At 31.9% G+C, this 14,840-nt stretch overlaps 1 protein-coding gene across 10 annotated transcripts in view; it reads left to right on the forward strand.

Moving 5' to 3' along the window:
• Positions 1 to 14,840, forward strand: part of LOC143241135 (membrane-associated guanylate kinase, WW and PDZ domain-containing protein 1-like) — a 120,058-nt gene that overhangs the window by 75,286 nt on the left and 29,932 nt on the right. For all 10 annotated transcript variants that reach the window (XR_013022200.1, XM_076484741.1, XM_076484740.1 and 7 more), the window contains 3 exons: positions 5,500 to 5,706; positions 5,917 to 6,007; positions 8,556 to 9,706. Coding sequence is in view for 9 of the 10 variants with exons in the window: in XM_076484741.1 (XP_076340856.1) it covers positions 5,500 to 5,706; positions 5,917 to 6,007; positions 8,556 to 9,706 (1,449 nt within the window). In the remaining variant the exon portion in view is untranslated. The remainder of the gene's footprint in view (positions 1 to 5,499; positions 5,707 to 5,916; positions 6,008 to 8,555; positions 9,707 to 14,840) is intronic.

Genomic DNA, 14,840 nt, shown 5'->3' on the forward strand with positions numbered 1-14,840 from the left:
CTTTAGCTACAATAGTTGTAGTGACATTTATGAAACATTTAAACAAATGATTCCTGACAACAGTATAGCTCAATAATTCACACATAGAGAAGATAAGTGTGCTTACTTTGTAGGCTTTGGATTTGATCCATATTTTGATAATCATTTGGCTACGTGCTTGATGCAAGTGAATAAAATTGTACTTATGTTCAATGAATCTTGCAACAGGTTGAATAAGAAGTAAATGGACATTAATATTAGATACTGGGATCCTGTTAAAGATTACATTTTATCACATTACCTCTGCTTTCATTGGTTATGGCGGGACTGAGGAGCTGCTGCCTGTGTTATTGAAATCCATATCAAACATTGGAATGAAAAAAATTATGCAACTTTCCATGAATGGACCAACAGTGAACTGGAAGTTACGTTTATTACTACATTATAAAATAAATGATTCTGAGACTGTATCACAGGGACTAATTTTCATTAGAAGCTGTGGCCTTCATATGGTTCACAGCTCCTTTAAAAATGGTTGTGAAAAGTCACAGTTTGGTTCAGTTAAACTAATTAAAGCAATATACTGGTTATTCAAAGATAGTCCAGCACAAAGGGATGAATACATAACTATTACTAGATCATCAGTCTTCCCACTTCAGTTTTGTGGTCATTATTGGCTCGAGAATAGACCTGTTATTGGAACTGCTATCGAAATATGGCGAAATATAAGTAAGTATATTAAAATTGTGCAAGGAAAGAAGAATGAGCCTTTTAGCCAGTCATATCTTACTGTTAAAGAGGCATTGTCAGATAAAGTTATTGTGGCTCAGTTGGCATTCTTTGAGTCCATAGTGAATACTGTGACATCATTTTTAGAGATATATCAGAGTTCAAGTCTCCTGGAACCATTCTCTGTGGTAACCTTGAACATTGTATCAAGAAATTGGGGAAACGATTTACTAAAGATGACATTTTACATAGGCCAGTTTGTTTGGTGAATAATTTTGTTTGTACTGTCATTTTCCTCTCTCACTTGACATACAGTTTCATGCTCAACAGTTTGAATTGGGGAAACGATTTACTAAAGATGACATTTTACATAGACCAGTTTGTTTGGTGAATAATTTTGTTTGTACTGTCATTTTCCTCTCTCACTTGACATACAGTTTCATGCTCAACAGTTTGCTGAACAATTGTTGTTGGAGGTGGTGTATATGCACCTTCCACCTCATCTGATGGACCAGTATTCATTAGATTACCAGAGGACCTGGGATCCATTTTTGGATTCCTAGTGTTTGGATCTTCTTGTCCCATTATGAGGCTTAAATCCAGAAGCTTTGAGGATTAATCTTTTCCTACGTATCATTTCCTCAATATAATTGGTATCTTAAACCTTTTGTTAATCACCTGACCATTTTTCTGATTAACTTGGGACCATCTTATGATTTATAATGACTCGTTTGTCATCATTAGGGTTGTCTTTCAAACCTGTTTTGTTTTTGGAATTTGCTATGGAAGGATGCATTCCTTGAGGAGGTGCATCATCCCTTTTCTTTGAGGGATTTTTGTCAGACCCTGTTTGTTTAAAAATAGTGTGAGGGCTGTCCTGGTTCATTGAAGTCTGGGATCGATATGGTGAAGTTACATTTCTCTTCGTCCTGCTGTTATCACCTAGCCTTTGCTAGTTCATATTCCTCGTGCTCCTTCTTCCTCTCCCTTTTCTTTACCATCAATGTTTTCTTTATTCCACTAGAGGTCAGCATTATAGGTATTGAGTTTTTATTTTCAGGACAGATGTGGGCCAGGTTGCTACAGTCGGCAACAACTTTGCAACTCTTCACAAAAGATTTGTGAGTTCTGTGAGTCAGTCTTTGTCCCAGTTTCCTTTCATTCTCTTCAGGCTTAATGTCATTCATTTGTCTAGCCAAGTCTATTTGAGACCTTGTGCACAGAGGTGCTATATAATGGAAGGTGCCACTCAGCTGGAATTTTATTTTTTTCCACTTGTTGTCTTAAAAGAAGTCAAGATTCGAGATCCGTCATATATCTGTTCCAGCTAAATACCTATCTAGGGACACCTTGCTTCATCATGGAGTCCTACCTCTCACTTCAGTGGATTTTCCCCTGGGACTTTGCATGGCCAAGTTCATTGTGATAGATGCTTGTCTTCAAATTCCAGTTAATGCAGAATATTTCTTTCAGTTCATCTACAAGGGTTGTGTCTGCCAGTTTTGGGCATCATTGTTCAGTTTTCTTTAGCTTTGTATGTGTTTTATTGAGTGGTACACTTTTTTGCACATCTTCATTTCTGGGTTTTCAGACTCACAATTATATGGACAACTTGCTATTGCTCACTTTTCCTCATGCCCAGTTAGTCACTCACACCTGCTTATTTTTTTTGGGTGGGGTTTCTCATCAAGATGGAGAAGTCCCTTATTACCCCCAGATAATATATTATTTATTTAAAAGTTTTTCTCAGTTCCCATCTCATTGGGTTCAGTTTTCTCCATCAGCTCAGGGATATGGGCTAGACAGTTATGAAAGCTTTACTCCTTCCATCTCTCTCTGTGTGAGAGATTCTATCTCTTGTGAGGAAGTTGGCTTCCTCAGAAGCTCTCATTCCTTTCAGTAGATGATTTTTGACTAGTGAAACTTCTCCCATGATTCCTTTGACCATCCCATCACCCTTTTCTCTGGAATCAGGGCCAACTTGGATGCTCAATAGGAAACTGACACGCTGTGAAATATTCTTTATTCGAGGAGGCTACTTTTCATATCAACATCCTAAAACTTTTAGTAGTTCATTGAGATGTGTATCATTTCTTCTCACTCCTGTGGGGGCAAGTAGTTATAGTTCAGTCCTACAATTCCATTGTCATCAGTTATATTCCTAAGCAAGGGGAAAACCAAATCCGGATTTTTGTATTTTCTGATTGTAACATTTGTACTGGGCTCACAACTGCAACATGACAATCCAAGTATGTCACATTCCAAGAATTATGAATATTGTGGCCAATAGCTTGTCCCGAAAAGATCCTTTTGATGGAGTGGTCCCTTTATCCACAGGTATTTTCATGGATGGGGTCTCAACTTAGAACACTGATTATAAATGCATTTGGCACTTACTGGAATGCCAAACTTCCTTTTGGTCTCCAGTTCCACACTACTCAGCTTTAGGGATGAATATATTCAGAGAAGATTGGGGGTGTTTTCACCTATATTCCTACACTTCAGTCAGACTCCTCTTTGGAGTCTTTTTTTTTTTTTCCTGAATCAGACCACTACTTGCCATGCTCGGCTAGTTGCTCCATATTGGCCAGTTAAGATATGGTCAGTCATTCAGTATATCTTGGCAGTGGGTTTGGTTTTATTTCTTACCAGTCCTGAAGAGGCTAGTGAGACAACCAGGCGTATTCAGAAATGTTAATTTCCCTTTAGCCCTGATCATGGAATTAAGGTTTGGTTTTACTAGGAAAAAATAGTATTACTTTGAGAGTATAATAGATACTGAATTACATGAGGCTGGTATGAATTAACATTAACATCAAAAGTGGATGGGAAAGCTGTGAAACAGGATGGAGAGTAGAGAATGAGGAGCTGGCTTGGCTGATCAGCAACGGTAGTTTGGAGGATGGCCAGGTAGATCTTGGAAGGTGATTGAGACCAAGGCTGAGGTGACTAAGATGTGGTTCCCTCTGCTTTGGTCTTTATTGGAGTAATAACCATGCCCTCAATTGGACACAGTTTATCCTGACATCATCAAACTCTGTTTTCACATAGTGGCTAAGTGTGTTAATTTATTTTTATTAACAATAAAGCTGATTCTCTTTGCTAAGAATAAAAATTCTAATTTTAATATTAAATTTTTCATAATTAATTTGTTTAACTTCTTTAGTAAGTATCAGCAAGTTTTTTTAAGGTAAAAGTTTTTGTATTTTATCTACTGCTTTCTCTACCTAACACTAGCTAGCTAGGCCCAACATTGCCATGTAGCAATGCTCAATTTGTAACCTGAGGGTTGCAGGATTTAATCCTTTTCCCACCAAACATGTCCACTCTTTCAGTCATGAGGGTATTATAATGTGATGAATCTCACTATTTGTTGGTAAAAGAATATCACAAGTCCAAGAGTTGACCATGGGTGGTGATGACTAGCTTCCATATATTTGGTTTTTCACTGCTAAATTAAGGATTGCTAGCACAGATAGCCACTGTGTAGATTTGCGTGAAATTCGAAACAAATGAACACTAACTAGCTGCATCATCAAACAACAGTAAAACTGAAATGAAACTATGAAGTAAAATGAAGTTGCCTTCTTCTTTCAATAGTTGATGTTTTTAAAATAAAATTTTTAATTTTTTGTACATGATGTATTCTCCATTTTATAGTTTTTTTACATTGTATAACCATGCATGCATCTTGGGACTTGTGCACTTGTAGTTACATAAGCTTAGTTTTTTTTTCTTAACCTTTGTCAAACAAAGAAATTGTCTTTCACTATGATTTTTTTCAAAACATAATAATACTTAAATTACTAAAATATATTGTACAAGAACAACTATAATTTAATAGTCCCTCTTGCTAATTTATAACTAGATTATAGAAATTTTTGAATCCTATAAGTGCCAGTTTTTCCTATTGTCTAGTTACAGAATCCAGAAGTCTTGTTTTCTTATATTTTCATCAGTTGGAAAATGATTTGTAATTTAAAATATGCTCTTTCTGTTGGTCATAAACAAGTAAACCAAATAAGATGATGTGGTTTTGAAAACTGTAGTGAAAGTCAAGAGTAGATGGGCAGGGCTTCTGTTATTGGTTGTATAAAATAGTTAAATTTTAGTAAATGGAGATGGTTGGAAGTTCATACTGCAACAGCTGATTTGGAATTGTATGAACATTGTCCGTGTGATAAGGTAGACACTATATATTTTGGGATTTTGGAATTATGCTAACTAAAAATTAACACTGACAGCACTCCCACATGACATGAACAATTAAAATGAAGTTTAAGAATTTTTTTAATATATTCTTTTGAAACTATGAAATTATGAATTACATTCTGATGTATTACATTGATAAACATTATTAATAAAATTGTTCTAATGAACTTTGAAAGTTATTTTGTAAAATGTAAGATTGTGTTATTAAAAACTGCTATAGCTGTTTATGTTCAGCCAGTTGATTTTAAGTCATTCTGTGGTTGATTTGTTATTTAAAAATGTGGAATGTTTTATGTATTCAGCCCATAAATTGTAAATAATCCTGTACCTTTTTTATCAATTCTAAAAACTTGTGTAGTGTGTAATTTTTCATGTAATGATGTAACTTCTGTATCACTAAGAAAATTTAATGTATATAGGTTTTAACCAATTATGTATCTGGTACATAATTTAAAAACTATTTATGCTGTTGAATATACCAGCTAGTAGGGTTTTTATATAATAAATATTTAAAGTTTAAAGTGAAATATATCTGTGTTGACTTGTAAAATTGATCAAACTTTCTATCTGGTATATTAGGTTAAAAAAATTCTGGATTGGCCACGATGTCAGCTGTTACAAGAAGGTGACATTTTAGTTGAAATTAACAGTCAGGATGTCCGTGGAATTGCTCATGCCGATGTAGTGCAAGTACTGAAAGAGTGTCCCAGTGGGGATCAGGCTCGCATCACTATACAGAGAGGAGGGATTGCCTCACCTATTAAGGGGAAGGGAAAGGCATCAAAGGTAAAAAATGTAATATTAACAGGAGCATTATTTTTATATTAACTAATTTTATGAGTAAAGGTTAGGTGAACCTTAATGCATTGTTAATTGTGTTTCAAGAATTCTGAAGTACAATAGGTTTTGTGGCTAATATTCTTTACTTCTTTATGTTCTTGTGTTTTTATTTTATGTAGAATTTATTTTAACTGGATCATTTTGTCTTTTGAACAGCTAAAGTCCCCCGATGACCCAAGTGGCATTCGAAAATCAGCAACTAGCTCTTCCTCTCACTCCATGCTTGCTAATTCCCCACGTAATTCAGGTTTGTGAACTATTTCTATGAAACCAGTGTAGTTTTCTATATTTTTAATTAAAATAAATATCATGTTAAATATGTGGTAAAGTGAATGTATAACTGTTTTTTTGTTTTTTTTTAATTATTCTTGGGGTTAAACAATACTTTTTTATCAGTTGCTTCTTGTATTCAAAGAAATATTTTTATTATGGAGTAAACTTGAGATTTGCATATGAAACATTTATATATTTATCATTTAAATATCTTTGGATAGAATGCACTTATAAAATATCTATGTATTTCAAAAATATATTTTTTCACAATATTTTTCATATAACCACCCTATCTTTAAAGGTTTTCACTATATTTTATGAACATCTTCATAAACTAAACTATCTATATAGTTGTCCCTAAATGTAGAGTTGAGGTTTATTGATGTTTGCATAGTTTAACCATATCCAGATCACCTGCACCAGTCATTTCCTGTAGAGGCAGTGTGATATCAGATTTTGGAAATATGTATTGTGATTTTTTGCACAAGTTTCTTCCTAAAATTAAATTATAACTGAAATGTACTACTGAAATTTAGGGTAAGTGAGTAAAGTAGCTAGAAATAAATATTTTTGTGTGTATGACTTTTAAAGTATGACTTTTTTTTTTCAGCAATCAGTAAAACATTTAGTTAATTGCATAAGGATGTGGTATTGTGTAATAGATAGATTTATTACTATGTTTTTAGTTCTGCAAACTATAGAAGTAATGTTTAAATTATCACATGATCTTGGAATGCATCTTCTCATGAATTAAGAAAATTTTAGTAAATTTGTTCTGTCTACAAGTTTGATTTTAACTTTTATGTGTGCATTGTAAGTTTTGCCAATAATTAATTACCTGGGATATCCATTGCTCTTTTTTTTATTATTAAGTTTTAATATTTATAATAATAATTATTCTTTTGCTTGTAAAGTTAGAAATGGTTTGGCTTTTACTTGTGTACCACAGTTGCATACATAATGTTTTGCACTTTATAGCAGTTGTGTCTTAAGTGTTTACATTATTAACATACAAATGAAAAAGATATTGGAACATGTAGTTGTAAGATGTTTGGCCAAGGTAAGAAACAGACATATTAAAATTCATTTCATTTTACAAGAAATATACTGACAGGATATTTATCATGTGTGAAAACAAGCAGTTAGATTATAATTTATTATATGTATCTTATCAAGAATATCTTGGAAACAGTTCATTATTTTTGAGGTGTAAACTACCTCTTAAAGTGTTAGAAAAATTATTTTCTGTAATGTGGGTTTGAGCTGCTGTTTCTATATGATTTATAGTTATTATGCAAAGTTGTACATAACAGCTATATGCACATAGTAGCTGTTAATAATTTTGAACTGTTAGACTGTCAAAGGGCAAAGTGCATTTTTAATATAACAGGATGTGAACCACAGTCCAGGCATGCTAATCACTAACCATGCCTAGCCCATTATTTTCTTATAATTCATGTGAGATGTAGAACTATTTTTTGAGCTCAAAAATATATCATGGTTTCTTTTCAACTGAAAATAAAATAGTTTGAGTAGTTTTGTTTAAAAATTATAATAATGATTGAGTATTTAGTATAAGTTATTGAAATAAGAGAGTGTTCTGCAAAAATTTTGAATTTCGTATTTGTATCCATTGATAAATATATAATATTTTTAACTTGCATAAACACTATTTTAATTAATTATTAATTCTGAATGTCACAAATATTACACAATTACACAATAAATATTTTTAAATAAATTGTGGCATGTAAATTCAATGACCCTTTTTATAAATTATAAGTACCTCTTTCTTATATGAATACTGCTAATAAAATGTATGAATTATTCTATTAGCTCAACATGTCCAATCCACAAATATAGTTTAAAGTCATTGTAGCAGTACAGTATTGTATTAAGTAAATTATTATTATAACATATCCATAAGCTGAAGGTTTAAGACATGGTTTAAAATTAACATCAAGAAGAAAAAAGCTTATAAAAATGTTATATGCAGAGGTTATTCTGGATACATGAATCATAATAGTTTTATGAGCAACTGTGTCAACTAAACTGGTACTTGAAGAATAAGCTGTTCAGTATTGAAGTTAGGAACCAATTGATATAAAGTTTCTTTCATAGTTGTCAACTCACGTGTTGATTTTAAAGATACTTTCTTTAGAAAAATGTATGATGTGATTGGAAAGAACCAAGTGAAACCACTCTGAGTTTGGCTTATTCTGCATAATTACCTTAACATTTTCTTCCTTTGTATTGTATTGTTAAACTCTTGTTTAAACAGTAGCCTGGTGCACATTTTCAAGGAAGCACCACTAATAATCAGTAAAAATTAAGTATAAAAAAGTAAATTATAATTTAGAATATTCATTAAGATAGATAGTGCAGACTCCCAAAAAAAATTTGATATTGTTATGAAAGACAAAAGTTTGTGTTGATATATTTATTTAATGTTTCTTTTTTCACATGTAGTAAAAATTAATTCACTTTGAAACATTTAATTAAGTTATATTATTTCCATATAGAAGGCCATCTTCCCTCTGTTCCTGGAGCATATCGAAGTAAAACTCCAACAGCTGACCTCTACAGTTCCAGAGATAAAGAAGCTATCTTGGTTAACCGACCAAAAACTCCATTAGTTGATACCAGGAACTGGGTTAGATCACCAAGCAGTGAAATATCTTCATCCCAGCAAGAAACCTCCAGGTTGCCCTCCTCTGGTTCAGGAAATGTACCAAATGTGAGAGGAATTGGTGATACTAGTAATACTTCCTTTGGTAGAAATGAATCTTACTCAGGGTTGTTAAAAGTCATGGATCAGAGTGGCTCATCTAGGGGTATTCCTGAGAAGTCTTGGTATAATGATCAGAATCGAGAACCACTTTGGAACTATCACAGCTTCAGGGAGTCTGGAGGTTCAGGCATGAATACAAGCGAGGGTGACAGAAAACAGGAAATGCTTTATGGGTATACATCCCGTGTCAGTGGAGATCCATACAGAGACATAGGGCCATCTTTCAGGAATCCCATTTATTCGCATAGTCCTGGTACTCGAAGTGAAAGAATAGAAAATGAATCTTTCTCTGCTTTGCCATATAACACTAGAACTAATATAAACTACCTTCATGGTTATGGTGATATAGAAGATTCTTATAGAGACAGTCAGGATCTCAATTCTGTACTTAACCACAGTAAGTCAAATAATAGCAGAGGGGGCTCAGGTTATTCTCCCTATGGTACTAGCTATGGTTACAGTAGAACTTTGTATCCCAGCAATGGAAATATTTCAGGAGAATTACCACCTGGAATTAGTCCACATGACTCTTTACAGACACCCTCTGGTAATGAAGTGAGTTCTGTTTACTTAACCCCTCCATCTTCCTATTATATCCCACCAAGTAATTCTAGAGCAGGCTCTCAGTATGACAGTCTGACCCGACGGAAACACAGTACATCGTTTGAGCACGAGCAGCCTGCAGCTGTGTCATTAAATCATGTACCAAGAGATTCCAGATCCACCAATAGTAGCCTCAGTCCTAACCCATATGGCACAATGGGTGCAAGACCACCACCAGTTGGCCGGACCCCTGATTTTCTAGAAATGACTGTAACACTCGTAAGGCAAGAAAGTGGTTTTGGTTTCCGTATTGTTGGAGGGACAGAAGAAGGTTCACAGGTAAGTTGAAACAATTTGTAATTTTTTTATCCATTATTTCATTTTTTTTAAATGACATTGTACTCTATGATGATAAAATTACTATTTATAAAGTTTCTTCTTCTCAATTGACAGATGTGTAAAGAAAAATCAAGATTGTAAGTCAGTCAACCAGTATTTCTTCTAAACAAACAGATGAACAGAATATTTTTCTGAACTTTATTTAGATTTTATTTTTCATACTTGTAAAACTTGTTTATGATAAGTTTTGATGTGTCCTTACAAGTGTGTGTGTGTGCATGTAATGTTGATGGTTTCTTAGAGTAGTTCATGATTACTAGTATTTTTGTTAGCCTCTTGGAAATTGTAGAGCTGGCTAATAGGTCTATGTGTCAGTTCATAAAATGCTACATTCCTTATTTTGCACTTGTTCTTATTATGAAAGCCAAGTAGAGCTAATGATGCTTGAGCATTAGTGTGGGCTATTTTGAATCTGATGGTTCATGGTTTGCACTTCACTGTCACAGAATCTAACTTTACAGTTTTGATGTATGTGTGGAGCTTGAGAATTAACAGTATTTGCTATCCAATTAACAATTTCATGGTGAGCTCAATATAATATGCATGAGTTTGTGTACACATTTACATGTTAAATGTTTTATACTGTAATATTTGATGCAGTATGTGTATCTTTACAAAATTTAATATTCTTTAAGTAAAGAGTGCAAATTTTATATACAAGAACAAAACAGATTTTTGATGAAGCATTTTTACTAAATATTTGTTTGTGAAAATGTTGAGTCTGTTTCATTACTAGTCCGAGTATGATGTGATTTTCATGTTATAATTAAAAACAATTTATAATTATAATTAAAATTAAAAATTAATTTCTGAAACCTCTTACATACATTTTGTATGTTTGCTTTCAGGAAGACTATTTTCTCAGTTATTTTCTTTACTATAACTATGTGGGGTTTGTTAAATTTGACAGACCTTCTAACCACCATTTATATTTGACAAACCTTTTAACCACCATTAAAAAGTAATGAAATGGATCTCAATTATGCTTTTTTTTTTCCTATAATGGTAAAAAGATTATAGCACAAGAAAACAAATGATTAATCTAAATAGCTTAAATGTTGTAACATTATACATTTAGATACATTTATTATTTTGAATCTATTGACCTTTCAGCCATTGCTGACAAACATCACAGAAGATAGAATGATGTGGTACGTGTGCACTGATGTTACCATATCCAAGAATATAAAACTGATCTTTTCAAAGTGACTTGTCTTTATTGTGTTTTAATGGACTAGTGTTTTGTAAAAAAAACAAAAAAAAATGTCATATTTCAATTATTATATATTATTACTATTTACAAATAAAATGAAGAACAGTAAATAAAGTAAAGTAAATGATTATCTCTTCTAGTTATGACCTTTGTACTCAGTTGCTGCTTGACATAGGTTGGCTAAGCCTTAAGAAATTTCACATGTAGAGTATGGGAAACAAAATGATTTTTTTCAGGTTTTGTATATTGTTACATATTATAATTTATCTTGTATGAGTCTTCAATTTATTATGATATATATATTATGATTTAAAATATTCTGAAACTGAGCTAAAGTGTAATTTCAATTTAGAAATTAATTAAATATAGAGATGTATCAAATTCATGATCGTTGCCTTCAAAATTTATATACACAATTTTCTTTTCCAACACAAATATATTTTAATATACAAACAGTAATGCAATTATTAATAACAGTTGTTATAAATGATGGTTTCTGTTCATAAGTTTTTCAAACTTACAAACAATATTTGGGTCCTCTGTCTGGTATGGAACTGAATATTTTATCCATAGTTCACAACAAGTTAATTAATTTTGAGTTGATATCTATGCTACAGCTCACTTAATGGGTATTAGCTAGCTTTTTAGTGATCACAAGGTGTTTTTTTTACAGCCAAATGTATACAATTTCTTTTTAGAAGTAGCAACATCTGAAGCTAAATGGTTTGTAATGTTTGAAATCTATAAATGTTCCAGGTTAAATATCTGTAGTTTCTCAATCAATAAGTATTAATCATAGTTGTAGCTTCAAGGGTTAATTGTGTAACAATTGTAGTAAATCAACAGTATAAACTGTCTTGGCTCATCTGTTTATAAACATTAAGGTGAGGTTCTAGAAATTTAATTTGTTTCAACAATATACAAGTTTTTTCATAAAACATATATTGGTGATTCTTATACTCGAGAAACCTTTACAAATTTAGGGAGTTTTGCAATACACATTTAACAGTATGAGCATTTCTAAATATAAATTTAACTTACAGAAACATTGATATTAAGATAAATATGGAATAGTAAATCTATTATAAATATACATTTGAATGACCAAAAACACTAGTTTTTCTTAAAATACAGAACAATAAATAAAAAAATTAAAGCAAACAATTACATCTTTTTAACTACGACCTTTGAATTTGGTTGCTAAGCCTGTTAAATTTTTGTATGTAGAGGATATGAAACAAAATTTTTTTTTAGGTTTTATTTATACATTTGAATAACCAAAAATATCATAAATTACTATATTGGTACATAGAATTCAATTATAATTTACTAAGCTTGGTAATTAAGCTGTATTTGAGTCAAAGTATGAAATTTTAAACAGGATAAAGATTCAATTTATGAGCAAGAAGGTTTGTATTGAAAAAAAGAGACACATCCATTATATTTGAAAATGGATGAGAAAACCAACTCGAGGTCACTCTTAAGCTGGCAGTTGGTTATTCAAATGTCATTTATATGTAAGTGTATATAAGAAACCACAGCAGGGCTGCTGTGTTTGATTCAGTACATGAGCAATATCTCAACAACCAGAAAAAATAGGAGGTTCTTATTTTATATTCTTACTTGTTAATATTGGCACTTTGAGTTCCTAATTTGGACAGAACTATAGACTTTGTATTGTGACATCACAACCATCTAATTTGAATCAGTGCTGCTTTCAACATAACATGTGATACACAATAATTTGTTTAGGCAGTTATTTTTCAATATTTACTTTTAAATTGAGAAATTATGTAACGTATAGTATGAAAATTTGAATTCTAATTTAGTTTGATATCAAACTTAATGACATAAATTCTAAAAATAATAGTTCAGTAAAATTTTGAAATCAAATGGAATGACAGGGTTTTTGACCCATGACCTATATGGAAGGGTTAAATGCAATATTGTTAAACTTTTTTGATAAAATTTTTTGAAATATGTTGTAAGTGTTCTAATTTTAGTTGTTTCTAAAGGAAAAATAGCTTAAAAAAACAATGTTTAAGGTGTTAGACATAGTTAATACAATTACACCATCAGTAGGAATTTATAACTTTTTTTAATATATAAAAAAGCCACATGTTTTGGTTTTAGAAATATCTTTGAACGACATTAATCAAACTTTTTCACTAGCAAGCACCATTTGTCAAGTAAGGCAAAAAAAAACAACACTTAGTCAAAAGATATGTCTTCAACTGGTACAGAGGTAAGTCTACAGATTTAAAATGCTAAAATCATGGGTTTGATTCCCCTCAGTGGACTCAGCAAATAGCTTAGTGTGGTTTTACTATAAGAAAACACAAACAAACAAACAAAAGATATACATTTGGTATTACCCTTGACTTTACAAAGTTGATAAATTCAGACTTATGTAGTTAACCACTGATTCCACTATCATATGTAATTTATGCCAAAAATGCTGTAATTGTTATTGCATTAAATTCAGAGGGCATTGTTATTTCATTGCCTTTTAACCATTTTCCAGTAGAGATTGTCGATGACCCCCACCCTTCCTGATCCATACAGTATACTGCATTGTATATTAATGATTGTTTTCATTTGTCAAAATATAACAAGCATTTTAGACTGCAGTGTAATTTCCATTGTAAAAGACTTTCATACAGTTTCCATGTATAAGTGCACTCCTGTTAGCATCAAATTACTGCTTGATTAATCCAAACAAATACCATTCATAGATTACATTTATGTGTGAATAGAAATACATTACAATGTTTGTTAGTTAGAAATTTGAACATGTATTAACTAAAGTATTTTTGGTAGCATATTTTAACTTGTGTGAAAGTGTGGAATAGAGTGTTGTGATAGCTGTGATCATCTTTATTATGAATATTAAGGTTTCATTATTAGTGGAGTTACTAAAGAATGTGCTTCTGTAAGTATGCGACATGAAAACCATTTGCATAGATGGAAACTTATTTAATAAAGCTAGTTGTTTAGTGTTTGAATTGTGGAATCTTGTTTCAAGATTTCTTTTTTAACTATCATGATATTGTATAAAATCAATAAAGGAATAACAGATATGAAACTTTGAACGTAAGATGTATTATGTCATACAGAGGTTGAATACGTTATATCAGAATTATTTTGAAGTATCACCACATGATTATAATTCACATCTCCACATTGGGGCATTTTCTGTTTGACATCTTTTCATCTTGAAAATTATTTGTCATCATAGTTACCATTCCAAAAAGCTCCATCGTAAGACTGTCATCTTCTGAGCACACACGCTTCCTCTTTCAAGCTATTCTTAATCCACCTAGTGTACAATGACAAGTGTTTCTCATTGCCTGTTTGAGCAGTCTGATTGCAGATAAATATATTGATTTGTCCAGTATGTCTTTGTATGGAACAGCATGAATACCCATTTCATTCTCCAGTTGATTGAGATGTGTTGTGGTAGCAACTTACGTACACATGACTTGTGTCACTTTAGCAAACAGAAATCCTTTTACTATGGTGTGTAATTTTGTGTGCAGCATATGAACAGCTTTTGTCACCAATCTTTGTGTTTATGAGTTTTCATCTATTATAAAATGGCACAATTACTTAACATGGCTAGGGTATGACTTGTTGCAGATTTATTTCTGGATAGTTCTGGTGTCTCAAGGTGGCCCATATTCCTTTTCTGTGCAGTGCTGTTAAGTGCAAGCAACATCCTAATCTTGAAAATTTTAAATCCCTGATCTGAACACATTGTTATGATCTGAGTATATAAATAGTTGCATTGAAAAGTGCTGTTACATTTCCCAAAAGTGATATCAGCTTCTGATGGCATCACAACACAGTGTAAAATGCCAA

The sequence above is a fragment of the Tachypleus tridentatus genome, chromosome 13, assembly GCF_004210375.1.
Source record: "Tachypleus tridentatus isolate NWPU-2018 chromosome 13, ASM421037v1, whole genome shotgun sequence".
Classification (NCBI taxonomy): domain Eukaryota; kingdom Metazoa; phylum Arthropoda; class Merostomata; order Xiphosura; family Limulidae; genus Tachypleus; species Tachypleus tridentatus.